Source organism: Felis catus, chromosome A1 (assembly GCF_018350175.1).
Source record: "Felis catus isolate Fca126 chromosome A1, F.catus_Fca126_mat1.0, whole genome shotgun sequence".
In the NCBI taxonomy this organism is placed as follows: Eukaryota; Metazoa; Chordata; class Mammalia; order Carnivora; family Felidae; genus Felis; species Felis catus.
Window position 1 is genome coordinate 111,528,716 of NC_058368.1, and position 13,748 is coordinate 111,542,463.

A 13,748-nucleotide genomic window follows, 5' to 3' on the forward strand; every position below is an offset into this window, starting at 1 on the left:
ATATGACTATATATTCATATATATGAATAAATATATGAATACATAAGAATACATATGAATATATATATGACTATATGAGAATATATATGAATGTATACAGGAATAATATATGAATTATGAGAAAATATATGAATATATATAGGAATAATATATATTCATACATATGAATATATATGAGAATATATGAGTGTATATAGAAATAATATATAGGAATATATACAGGAATAAATCTATGAATAAAAATGAGAATATATGAATATATGAGAATATATTTGAATATATATGAACATATGAATATACATGAGAATATATGAGAATATATGAGAATATATACATGAATAATATATATGTGAAAATGTATGTAAGTATACAAGAATACATATGAATATATATATGAATATACATGAGAATATATATAGAAATAAAATATATGAATATATATAGGAAAATATATATGAATATATATATATATATGAGAATATATATGAATATATATGAGAATATGTATGAATATATATGAATATATGAGAATGTATGAAAATATGAATATATGAATATGTATGAACATATATTTGAATATACATGAACATATGTGAATATATATGAGAATGTATATGAATATATGTGAATATATTAGAGTATATATGAATATATAGTTGAGTATATGAAAATATATGAGGATATATATGAGAATATATATGAATATACATATGAATGTATATCTGAATATACATATGAATATATATGAATGTATAGTACCTATGAATATATAGTATAGTTTTCTGACAGTGGCAGACCTATTGTTTAATTTTATGCTAAATTTATAGACAAAAATCATCCATAACAGCTGTACTCTCTTGGGTGCATAGTGGATACCCAGAAGAAGAGGGTGAGGTGAGGGCCTGGTCGGGAGTAGCTGTCACCGGGGCTTCTGAGTGGTTGTGATTAAAGATAGCTGTAGGGAATCGTTTTCCAACAGACAGCAGACCACCTCCTGCAGTGGTCTCAGTCCCTCAGAGTCCTGGACACCAGCCTCTGGTCACCACTCTGCATAAGGTAGGGGCATAAACACAGATCTACCTGTTAAAAAAAAAAAGTAGTAGTAAAATACACATGAGACATGAAATGTACCATTTTAACTTTTTTTACATTTTATTTTTTAAAATATATATTTATTATTGAGTGAGATATAGAACACAAGCAGGGGAGAGGCAGACAGACAGGCAAATCTGAAGCAGGCTCCAGGCTCTGAACTGTCAGCACAGAGCCTGATGAGGGGTTTGAAACCACGGACTGTGAGATCATGACCTGAGCTGAAGTCGGAGGCTTAACGAACTGAGCCACCCTGGTGCCCCTGGAAAGTTTATAGTTCAGTGACATTGCATACATTTACATTGTTGTGCAACCATCCCCACTATCCATCTCCAGAGCATTTCTTCATCCCCAAATAAAGCTCTATTCCCATCAAACACTAACCGTCCATTTCCCCTCTCCCTTGTCCCTGGCAACCGCCATCCTATTTTCTGTCTGTATAAATTTGCCTCAGATAAGTGGAATCACAATACTTGTATTTTGTACCTGGCTTATTTCACTTTAGTATAATGTCTTCAAGGTTTGTCCGTGTTGTAGCACGTGGCAGAAGATGCCGTCTGTTTTAACGCTGATTAGTAGTGCTTTGTATGTTTGTTGATCCATCTGTTGACGGACAGTTGGGTAGCTCCCTGGTTTTGGCTCTTGTGAGAAAGGCTGCTCTGAACTGGCGTACAAGTATCCTTTTGAATCCCTGCTTTTGTTTCTTTTGGTAAATACCCAGATGTGGAATTGTTGGATCACGTGGGAATTCTAAGTCTTCTGTTCTCAGGATCCGCCATACTGTTTTCCACAGATGCGGCACCATTGACATTCCTACCACCAGTGATCACAGGTTCCAATTTCTCCACATCCTTGCCAAACCTAATGTTTTGTTTTTGTTTGTTTGTTTGTTTGTTTGTTTTCCGTGATGGATGTGTAGGGGTACTCACTGTGGTTTTGATTTGCATCTATCTACCTAATGACTTGTGATGCTTAGCTCACTGGCCACGCATTTATCTTCTTTGGGGGAAGTGTCTATTCAAATCCTTTGCCCATTTTTGAATTGGGTGGTTTGTGTTTTTTTGTTGATTCCCTTTTAAAAGCTGTGCCCAGAGCTGCTTGTGCTGAAAGGGAGGAATAGGTGGTGTAGAGGAAGGAAAGAAGAAAGAGAGAGGAGACAAAGAAGCAGGGAGAGGGAGAAGGGTCCAAGAAATGTTTTGTGGAGTGAGGGGGAAGGGAAGGTAGCTCCTCAATTCTTGTATTCAGGAAATATTTATTGAGCATGACCGCTGGGTACACCTGTTGGCCTCTGCATCCTGGCTCTCTGTGACTGCAGCAACCGTGCCTCCAGGAGGCTGGGCTCATAGAAGCCAGTGCTGTGGGCACTGTGCTCAGGCTAGGAGCTGAGTTCCTAAAACCTGTGCCCACTTGGGCATGTTACACGACATCCCTGAGCCCCAGCTTCCTATCTATAAAGTGAGACTAAGAAGAGAAATAAAATATGTACAGGATAGCACAGAGTGAGATACAGCCACATGACCCAGACAGCCAAAATGGCTTTCCTCCACCCCAGTCCCAGTGCAGTTTCCTGCACCTTGACTTGCTCCTCTGCAGTGTCTCTTTTCCCAGGGTCAGCACCCCCAGCCTGGCTGGGCTCTGGCGGCTGCATCTCCTGAAGTTCTTATAGCCATTCAGTAGGTGGACACCTGCTCTGGGCAACACCAGTCAATAGGGAGGCACGGTCTAGGGCCCTGCAAAGGCAACATAGGAGTGTGAACAGTGGGGTTCCAATGGTGAGAGGTGCCAAGGAGGCAGGCTAGCAAGGGCTGAGAGGCAGCCTAGGAGGGCTTCTAGAAGGAGGCAGACAGGAAGCACGCATCTAGGAAATGATAAGTTTGTAATACTGCATGAGACAGAAGTTTGGATTGAATGGTTGATACTCCAGGGCCCTGCCTTCGCCAGAGAGTTTCCCTATGCCCTCATGTGCTCACTCCATTCTGCCGCCCTCATCCTGGGGCTTCCTCAGTCCCCCTGTCACCTGTGCCATCTGCTGCTGTCCCCTATAGCCAAGTGAGCTCAGTGAAGGCACATCCTGGGGCCTGGGGCCTTTTCCTTCTCCCTCCCAGAGCACCCCTGAGCTCAGCTTCTTGCCAGGAATCTATATGAATTATAATTGTTTATCTCTCTGCCCCTCCCCCTGCCACTGCCCAATACAAATATCAAGAGAGTATAGTGTGCAGTAGATACGACCATGGACCTGGGTCAGAGGATCCAAGTGACGTCCCAACTCTGCCTTCATTAACTGTGTCATTGCAGGTGAGCTATTGATTCCCTCTGAGCCTCAGGGTTGAACAGCGTAAGGACAGGGTACCCTTCCTGCCTGTGAGGAGTGAGCACTGTAATTGTTATAAAATGCATCATGGGGCCTGGCACTCTGTAAGGGCCTGATGTTAGCGGTAAGATAGCAGAACACAAAAAGAAGTGTCCGGGCCTCTTTATCCCATGATGCAGGGAGCCCTTAGAGCAGAATTCTGGGGTGACTGGCCCCTCTGCTCCCCCGGCTCGTGTCTCAGAGTACTGACTGCCAACGTGCCTCTCCTCAGGACCAGTGGATGGCAGGGATTGGACACAGTTCCTCTGGGCCTCCCAGGGCCTGGCCATAGGACACCGGTCTGGGTTCCTGAGGGTCCAAGTCCAGGATGGGTCCCAGGGTGGGATGCAGTGGGGAAGACATTCAGCAGGACAGTCCGTCATGAATCACATTCACAACACCCAGCAAACCTGGAGGGAAAACCAAGTTGGGCCCCAAACGACACTTTCAGAAATGACCTGTTGAGAAACTTAGAGAAGCGTTATTAATGTGGAAAGTGGGGAACAGGGCCCTCAAGGGGAGAGGCCGGATGTGCCATTTTAACAACAACATCACCAACACCATCAGTAATAACTATATGCCAGCACCACAACCAATGCCTTATGTGTTATCTCCTTTAATCCTTTAAACAACTGTGTGAAGTGATTGTTATTCCCTTTTATGGAAGAGGAAACAGGCTCACAGACGTTAATTGTCTCTTGTCCAAGGCAACTCAGTAGTGGAGCCAGAACTCAAACCCTTGCTCTCAAAGACCACACTGAAGCTTCCTATGGATGCCAGAGCCAAGAAACTGGCCCAGGAGATGGGGAGTTCATGGGCATAAACCACCCTTCCTCTCATTTCCCACGCTGGCTCTCCTGTGATTGAGGCCTGCTGCTATCTGCTGCAATCTCACAGGAGAGCAACAGACTCAGGCATGTGGAGCCGAAGGACAACACAGAGCCACCTCCAGGGCCTCGACTCCCTGGGCAGTGCCCCCTTCGAGGCAGACCTTCCAGCTGTGACTTCTTCACCCTTCTAGATGACTCTGCCAGCTGCACTCAGGGATGCCGTGGCTCAGGCGGAGGCCTGCAGCCTGGCTGGGGCCATAAAGCTAGGGGAGGTAACTCGGTTCCTCAATGACCAGGCACTCTGGAGGTTGTGCACTTGGCTTTGGTGGCCCAGAGTGTCTGCAGACAAGTGCTGGGCACCAGCCTCTTGCTTCCTGTTTCTAATTCATAACCTCTCTAAACCTGCAGCTGCCCTTTGGGGCTTTCAGGACCAAGTGAGACCAAATCTGCTTTTCTGTTTCCTGGGGTTAGTCCTGTGTGGCCAGTAGAAATCACTTATCTCTTCAAGGTCAAACTCTGCCTTCTGCCCACCATGTTGCCCACGGTGCTTGGCATGAGGTAGTCCAATGCAGAAGGTAGAGTGGGAGCTGACTGGGCTTGGATCTACTCCATCACTCCTGCTCTGGACCTTGGGCAAATGACCTGACCTCAGGGACTTCATCAGAGAAATGGGATAATGAGAACTCTTCCTCATAGGGTTGTTGTGCAGGTAAAGGGGCCAATCAGCGAGGAGTGTACACTTAGCCCTGGGCCCTGGACCCCAAACGGGCTCAATAAATGGTAGCGCTTACCCATTAAGACAGAGACAGAGCCACCTCTCCAGAGCAGCCTTGCCAGACAGAGCATCCTGTTAAAAGCAGGACTCTCATTTTTTTTTTCTTATTCACAGCACCCTGTTCTCTTTCTTCAAAAGCACTCAGCTCAGTTTGTAATTATACACATTTTTGTTTACTTGTCCATGAGAGCAGGGACTGTCTGTTTTCCAGCACTCGATCCCTAGCACCGAGAGCGGGAGCACAGTAAATGCTGCATCAATGAATGACACCCCCTCCCCAATCTTCTTTAGGCAGAGCAGGACTAGGACCTTCTTTTTTTTTTTTTTTTCAGAGGATTGGGCTTCCAGAACCCCATATATTTCTCAGCCTCCCTTCAGAGATGATTCTGTAGATGGTGCAGCTGGGAAGGGCTGGCTACTATCTGCAGCCACAGGAGAGCTGGGGGGAGCCCGACCCAGGGTCTTACACTCACCTTGTTGGCCATGGTTCTTGCTGGATGATGAGGTCATTCTGGGATTGCTTCTGCCCTGCCGCCCATCTGCAGCTGTTTGGTCTGTGGCCCCAAAGCCACACTGAGTCTCTACCAGAGCCCCTCGTTGGCCTGGCCGAGTCACCTGAGGCGGGGCCTGACTTCCAGGAGAGGCCTCTCTGCCTCCCTTTTTCCTCCAGTCCCATCTCCTAGGTCTCTCCTGCCTTCTGCCCTCAAGAGAGACCAGGGCCCCCTGGCCTTGGCAGATGTGTGAGGCTGGGGGAGGCACTCTGAGTCCAGATGTGATTATGTTTATGTTTCCAGAGAATGAGGGGTCAGAGCTCTGGACTGGAGCCGTTGGGGGAGGGGTGGTCTGGCTCCAGCCCCCTGCCCCAGCCTTCCCTCCACCCACCTCCCTCCTCTAGCCTGTGTATCTGGCCCTGTCCTTCTCAGAACCCCACAATGCAAATCCTACAGCATCATCCTGGGCCATCCTCCATTCCTCATCTTAATGTGGGAAGACCAGAGGAAAGATACTTTGGAATCTAAAGACTGTTGACTCTCTGTGATCTTGGCCCAGTTGCATGACATGATGAAGTCTTGGTTCCATCATCTGTATAATAGGGACAACACTCCTGACCTCAGAGGCAGGGCTGATCTGGTTTGTGAATGTGTGCACAGGGCTCTGCAGCTATTAGCTCACGATCAAGCCCGTGGCTGTGCCCCACTCCCGTCTAGGGCTTGCCTGGGTCCAGCTCCAGGGCAGCGCCAATCCTAGTCACAAGGTGATTCTAAAGCAGAATACCAACCCCTCCTTCCTCCCCCGCTGCAGCTGCAAACATTTTGTTTTGCCATTGGAAGTGACTTACTTAAGGGAAGCAGAATTTTACAGGCAGTTTACAGGCTGGTCTTGTTCAGTAGTTTCCAAAGCCTGGGGAGGGTGGAAGTGCCCGCAGCCTCCTTCCAATAAGTTGGGGTGGAAGGGAAGTGAGAAGTTAATTCTGTGTGATGGTCACTTTCTCCAGCACAGCTATGCCGGATGCCCCTGAGTGTCATTTCAGGAGGGAAAGGCTGAGGGAGGCCCTGGCTAGACACCGGCTGATCCTGCACCCTCAGTCCGCCTGGAGCAGTTAGGGCAGGGCTCCAAGGTGGGAGTACTGGGCCCACAGGAGGAAAGGCAACTCCCGGACCAAGGGGGCTCTCAGTGGCCCTCACCCCAACTCCCCCGGTGAATAAGGGCCACGAAGCACCCTGAGGGCTTCGGGGGTCCCCGCAGACATAGCTTGGGAAGAGCCTGCAGAGCCCGGCTGCCGGGGAAGTGGGGGTGCTGGCTAGGACGGCTGAGCACAGCGCTGAGGCTGAGCGGCCCAGCGGGTGAGCGCCTGTTGGGCGCGGACTCGGAGCCCGGAGCGCCAAATGGCGCCCTCTCGGGAGCCGGGCAGAGCAGGTCGGGAATTGCGGTGGGAAGAGAGGGCACCTCCCTTTCCACTGAAGGGCGGCTGCCTAGGCTCCTCTCTTTAACCCTCAGGACCCGCGGTGGCGGCGTTCCCTTTCTAACCCGCCTCCCTCCCCAGTGGAATGAAGCAGTCGGGGCTCGGCAGTGGTTAGCACGCTTGTACTATGGTTTTAATAGACGTACATGGACAAGTCGATATAGACAGATTTATAATTCTATACAGTCAGTCCGACATACACAGGGACGCTGTAAACAGGGGCGCGGGCCGGAGAGCGGGTGTGCAAAGTGGGCGCGGCGCGGGGACCCTGGCCGCGCCCCGAGCTCTCCCGGCTCGACTCTTGCACGGCGGGCGGTGAGGAGGGGGCTCTTCGCCGGGCCAAGGGGGCCACCTCCTAGCCTGGGAGCGGAGCGGAGGACCTGGGCCTGCGGCGAAGCTCGGAGGCCGGGTGCTCGGGAGACGAGCCCACCCCGTTCTCCTGCCACGTCCGCACCACCAGCTGCGTCTCCTTAGCCTTAAAAGAGGACTCCGGGGCTCTGGGCGGCCGACGGCTCTTCCGGGCGCGCCGCGGCCGCGTGCGGCTCCACAGCGAGTCCCCGATCCCAGGCTGGGCACCGTCATCCCCGACCCAACGGCCGCTCCAACTCGGATCCGAATCGAGCTAAGGTACGCTCGGCCGGGGTCAGCTTGGAGGGGGCACCTCGGTTCGTACGGGGCCGGGGCCAGCCTGCCCGGGCTCCGCACGTCCAGTCCGCAGGCGCGGCCACTCATTCCGGGTCCAGCGCGGCGGGAACGCGGGCTACGAGGGCGTCCTCTCCGGACCGCCCGCCTCCCGCGCCGCGTCCCCTCCGCGCAACGGCCCGCCGGGGCCCGAGGGAGCCAACACACACCACCCGCGCCATCCCGAGGGAAATTGCAACTCATCCGTTTTTTTTTTTTCGCAGCACTTTTCTCCGACGTCTTTTTGTTTTGTTTCGTCTCGTTTGGGAGGGCAGAGTGGGGTCCAGAAAAGCAAACACACAACCAGCCCGGAGGTGGGGAGGTGGGGAGGAGGGGGCTGCGCGGGCGCGGGGGCCGCGGCGTGGCGAGGTCCTCCGCGCCGCCCCCGCCCCGGCGCCGTGCCGGCCGCGGGCCCGCGGGGCCTGGCGGGGGCGGTCAGCTGTTGTACTGGCACGCATTGAGGCCCGAGGCCGGGCCCTGCAGCCCGCCGTAGCCGAACGACGAGTGCTGCTTGGACTTGAGCCGCAGGCTGGCCAGGCTCGAGTTGCACGTGTCCCGGTAGACGCTGTAGGGCGAGGCGGGCGTGCCGTACGGGCAGGCGCCCGGTGACATGGCCGAGTTAAGCGAGGAGCCGGTGAGGTTGTTGATGTTGTTGAGGCCCGAGTTGGGCATGCCGGGCACGGCGGCCGGGCCCATGCTCGACGGCATGGTCATGGAGGAGATGGAGCTGGGCGCCGAGAACATGGACTGCGACGACAGCGGGCTCATGGAGTTGAAGAAAGTGAAGCTCTTGGTGGAGAGCGGCGCTGGCGCCAGGCTCTTGGCGGCCCAGTTGTTGTAGGAGTAGCCGGCGGCGTACACGTCCTCGTAGGGCTGCACCAGGCCGCTGAACTGCGGCACGTAGCCGCCCTTACACAGGTCCAGCTGCTGGTTACGCTCGCGCTTCCGCCACTTGGCTCGCCGGTTCTTGAACCAGACCTGGGGGAGGGGGCAAGAGAAGGGTCAGGGCTGCCGAGCGCGGGAAGTCCCCTCCACCTCCACTCCCTCCACCGCCCCCCCACCCAGCCCTCCGCCGGGTTCCTTCTCTCCGAATTTCGTCCTTTTTCTCCGATATTTCCGCCCCTGCAGCCTCTCCTTAATGGTTCCTTTCCTGTCCCCAGAAAACATTCCTCTTTCCCCTTTTCTGATCTAGATCCTCTCCCCCCGAGTTAAATCTATTTTCTCTTCCTAATCCGGAGCGATCCTCTTTTGTTTTAGCAAATATTCGTTTGCTTTCTTCCTCTCTCAACCAGTCCATCTCCGGCCTTCTCCTCCAAACGGGTCCCGGTCTGTCTCCTAAATATTCCATTCTTTTTCTTCTCCCTCGAATACAAAAGGTATTTCTCTTCCCAGAAATATAAGATCTCCCGACTCCCTTCATTCTTCATTCTATTTTTCACTCCTCAAATAATCTGTTTCCATCTTTATCGGGAATGTTTGATATGCCCATTTCTCCTCCAAACGTTTATTTTCATTTGGTCCACCCCGCTATCTGAACTATCCCCCCCAGTCCATTTTCTCTGTTATCCCTCATTTTTGATCCTTTTGATTCTTCCTCAGATATTTAAGTTTCTTCCCCGTCTTTCCAAATATCTGACCATTACTGTTTCTTAAATAGTCAATTCTTTATTTTCCTCAAATGTTTGATCCTTTTGCCCTCCCTTAAATGTTTCTCTCCTGCTGCCTAAATATATGCCAAATATGTTTCTCTGCAAATATTTAATTTCCGTTCACTTCTCACTAGTTTCTCTCTAATCTCCCCTCCACTTTCTCCCACAATTTAGTAAGAACTTCTTCTTTCCCAACTCTTGGTCCTTGCCCATCCTCACCTATCCTCCCACTGTATGACCTCTACCCTCCTCAGCCCTCCTCCAACCCTGGGCTGAGTTTCCTGAGCTAGGCTGTGGGTCCCCTGCATCTCAGCCTTTTCCAGTCCCCCACACTGACATTGCCTGATTCCACCCCCACACCACTCCTGCCACCATAAACCCAGGCAGGATTAGTGAGTTCAGGATTACTGAGTGCTGTCTTCACTCGCGTCCCACCGGGCTGGCTAGCCTGACGGGAGGGGTGAGAGCTTGGGTTATAGGAGGGAGTCAGTAGGCCAGGTAGCACTCTGGGCTGGCTTGGGACTTGCTCACAATATCTGATTAAATATTTGCACACCCACAGAAGAAATGATTCTCTTGCTGCTCTGGCAAGAGAACATCGAATCTCTTGCTTTTACTGGGAACCAAAGGGCGAGGAGAGGGAGTGTGCAGACATCATGTGGTCATGGCTCAGAGATCTTACATCTCCAAAGGGACCCAGCCTGGGGGTCACTCTGGCACCAGAGCTGCTCCTCCTTCACCTGACCCCAGCCCTACAGGAAAGGGCATGAGGGAAAGGGTCGAGCTCGGCACTGGCTGAATGACTGGAGAGGAGTCAGGTGGGGACTATACTGAGATTCAGGAGAAGCAGGCTGTGGTTGGATCACCGCCCCAGGAAGTGTTGAGACCCCCAAGCATAGGTACCCTTCAGGCCTCTCCCAGGTTGCCAGGCAAGATCTGCCTTTCCCTTTCGTTTTCAGGGGAAGGCGCCAGCAGGTCCGGAGGTCCTCATCAGCGGGGAACCCTCTGCGCAGTGTAGGGTAGTAACACCCCAGAGGGCCCTGGGCCCTGGGCCCTGCAGGGCAGGGGAATGTCCCTTGGGGCCACGGATCTTGGGGTGAGGCTGCAGGAGAGCCCGAGGGTCAGGTAGGACTCGAGGTGGGCAGCAGCCAGGGTCACTAATCACCAACGGGCTTAGCAGCAGCGGGGCCTAAAGTGGAATCCTCTCCGGTGGAGGGAGGGAGCAGGTCTGAGTGGTGCCAAAGAGACAAAGTCTGAGCGCGGGTTTAAAGCTTTTCGAAGACTTAGGACCGCGGCAGAGGTAGCCAGCAGCCCTTCTCGCGGGTCCCCTCAGACGCGCACCCTGCGCTCACCCTCACACGAGGCTCGGTGAGGTTGGTCCACACAGCGATCTCCTCCCGCATGCTCATGTCGGGGTAGCGGTTCCTCTGGAACGTGGCCTCCAGCTCTTGCAACTGCTGGCTTGTGAAGTGCGTGCGCTGCCGCCGCTGCTTCTTTTTCTTGGCCGGGTCTTCCGCACCACCGCAGCCTGCGCCTCCTGCACCGCTGTCCTCCGGCCCCTTGACTTCCCCGCTGCGCTCCTTCTCTGAATCGGGCAGGACAGGCCCCGGTCACCTTGGGCTTCTGCCCTTTTGCACCCCGTCCCGGCTCCACCGAAGCGCCTGCCATCAGCGCTGGCGGCCCTCCCTCCCGCCAGGGGCCCTAGGATTGTCCCTATTGGAAAGAGCCCGCTGGGCGCCTGATCGTCGGTAGTCACCTTTGCTCAGCCGTGCCCCAGAGAAGAGCCCGGGAATGAGAGGCACAGGCCTAGGTTCCTGCCGGGCTGGGCCTGCTCTTGCGGCTGGGCTCAGGCTCAAGCCTTACTGCTTATGTCACCCGCAAATGTATGACAATTTGAGGGCTCTTGGGCGTCTAAATCTGGGGGTCTCTGCTTTCCTGAACTAGGATCACATCTTTCTAGCCCAAAGCTAGTGGGTCCATGGAGCACGAACCAGGCTGTGGCCTGCAGCCCCTGCACTTTCTTCTCCCCAGGGCTGTGTGGGAGCCACACTGGGCAGGCACAACACAGCTGTGTTCTCGGCCTTAGCTCCAGGCCTCAAGTCCCAAGGCCCAGAAAATCCCTCAGGCAGCAGCCCAGACCGACAGACTCTGTCTAGGTGACCTGGGGCTCTAGCCTCTCTCTCTTTCAAGCTACACAAAATACATTCAATCATAGACACATTGAAACAAACGACAAAAAAATGAAAACAAAACACAGAAGCCCAGATAAACTCAATTCTGTGCCTAACACCATAGAAAGGGTCACAAACTCTTAAAAATAGGCACATAGGGACACAGGGCAAATGCAAATTAAGAAGCCAAATACCTCCGTGCAAACACACCCTTAACTAAATACAGTGCTGCATGTGTATAAACTCCAGGCAGACACAGGCATTTATTTCTTTGAGATTAAAAAAAACCACCACCACCAATTTACTGTACTGTTGTAGATAGATTTTTTAACCCCTTCCCAATAATCCCCTTCTAGAGATAATTTTTAAATCCCAGGAAAATACAACACTATAGTTAGGTAACTGAAATTACCAAAATAACACCACTGCAAATGGATTTTGAAAAAATCCTGTAGAAACGCGCCATTTTGGATTGACTTTTAAAAATCTCCCCAAGAATAATGTTGCACGTAGCTATTTTAAATTCCAGAGAAATATGCCTAGTGTAGTGATTCTTTCTATATTGAAAAATACAGTTAAAATGTTAAATATATCCACAAAGATTTGGTTTTAAAAAGCAATCTATAACTTTATATTTCTCTGGATCTTAAAAGTAAAAACCAACCAAAGGCCACGCTTAAAACTTTTGAAAACAAAAGTACAATCCAGCGTTGATTGTTTTTAAGTCAAGCAAACAGAACCTCTCAGAGAAAGTCACTTAGGGATGCAAAACAGAAATAAATAGAGATTAAAAACGTGTAGAGAAACACTCAGCGGTGGATTAAGAAACGGACACAGCAGAGGCGCCCACGGCCCGGGAAGCAGAGAGCTCTGCGGCAGTGCCGAGTTAGGACGCCGAGCCCGGGAGCCAAAAGGAGACCCTGGAGGCCGGGACCGGCCGAGGATTAGTCGCGCCACTGCCCGCACCGCCCACCCGCCGGCCCAGCTCGCGGCCAGCCCGGGGTGGGTAAAAAGCTTGAGCTCGGACAAAAAGGCAGCGCGGAGGGAGACTTGCCCGAGCCGAGTCGGGGCCCTGGCTGGGCGGCCTGGCGCTGCCGCGTCCCGCGGCCCACGTGGGGCCTGTCTCCCTCGATTAGGGGGTCCTACTCCGAGCCGGGCCGAGCCCCTCGGCCCGCTCGCCCTCGCTGTCCTGTGTCTTCTATTTACTTGAAGTTGTCCTCCCCCCGCCTCCCAGTGTGTTTTTCTGACTTTTCCCGCCACCCCTTCTCTTCGATTTCTCCCTCTCGATCGTCGCCCACTGCCTGTCGGGGTGTCTGTCCCATCTCTGTCTCTCTGGGCACTTTCTGTCGCCCGCCGCCCCATTCCAGTCTCGAGGGACTCCCCTCCTGCGGTCGGAGAGGCCCTTGGGCACCCAGTTGCGCAAACCGAATTTTTTCCCCGTTCTGTTTGCTGCGGATCCAGAGGGGCTGTCAGTCCGACCTTCCCTCCCGTTGTAGGTTCGAGCATCTGCCGGTCTCTTGGCGCGTGGGGACCGGGTGGAAGTAAAGCACTGAATTTCGATTTATAAAGCGTGTAAATTTCTGCGTACACCCCCCCCCCCCGATCGAGAACGGGAAAAGAAATGGTCGTGACGCCCCTGGAGCGTAGAGGGAGACTGACGGCGCGGCGCGGGGGCCAGGCCCTGCTCCCCGCTCCGTGCGCCCGGCTCGGCTCCGTGCGCGCCTCGCGGGGAGCAGCGCTTACCTGGCAGCTCCGTGTCGGACGACTCGCTGGCAGAGTTCTCGAGCGGCTCGCGGGGGTCGGCGGCGCGCGCCAGGTGGAAGGCAGGCCCCATGTCGTGCGGCGGCGGCGGCGGCCGGAGTCCCTCCGGCAGCCGCTCCAGGCTCATGCCCCCCTTGAAGGCGTCCATGGAGGCGGGGACCGCGGCGGGCGCTCCAGGGGCCGGGGCCGGGGCTGGACGCGCCCGGCCGCCCTGGCTGCGACCTGCGGGGACAAGAGCACAGCGCCTAAGCGGCTGCCCCCCAGGGCTGCACACGCCCGCAACGACGCCGCGCCCGCCCCATGGACTGCCCGGGGCTGCGGGGCCAGGCGGGCGGCAGCGGCAGCGGTTTCTCGCGACCGGATACCCGGCTTCGCGCTCCGCGCTGCGCTCCCGCCGCTCGGGCCTCAGCCGCCCGCCCGGCCCCGGCTCCGGCTCCCGATCCGGGGCCGGTTTCTAAGGCTCCGGACGGCGCCGG

The 13,748-nt window shown here is 53.3% G+C and overlaps 1 protein-coding gene across 1 annotated transcript; it reads right to left on the reverse strand.

The window, feature by feature from the left end:
* Positions 1-7,118: 7,118 nt before the first annotated feature.
* PITX1 (paired like homeodomain 1) lies at positions 7,119-13,748 on the reverse strand. The gene is made up of 3 exons (XM_023255424.2): positions 13,255-13,748; positions 10,693-10,925; positions 7,119-8,669 (listed from the first exon to the last, which is right to left on the reverse strand). The coding sequence occupies exons 1-3, from the start codon at positions 13,418-13,420 to the stop codon at positions 8,127-8,129; spliced, it is 942 nt and encodes a 313-aa protein (XP_023111192.1). The 5' UTR covers positions 13,421-13,748; the 3' UTR covers positions 7,119-8,126.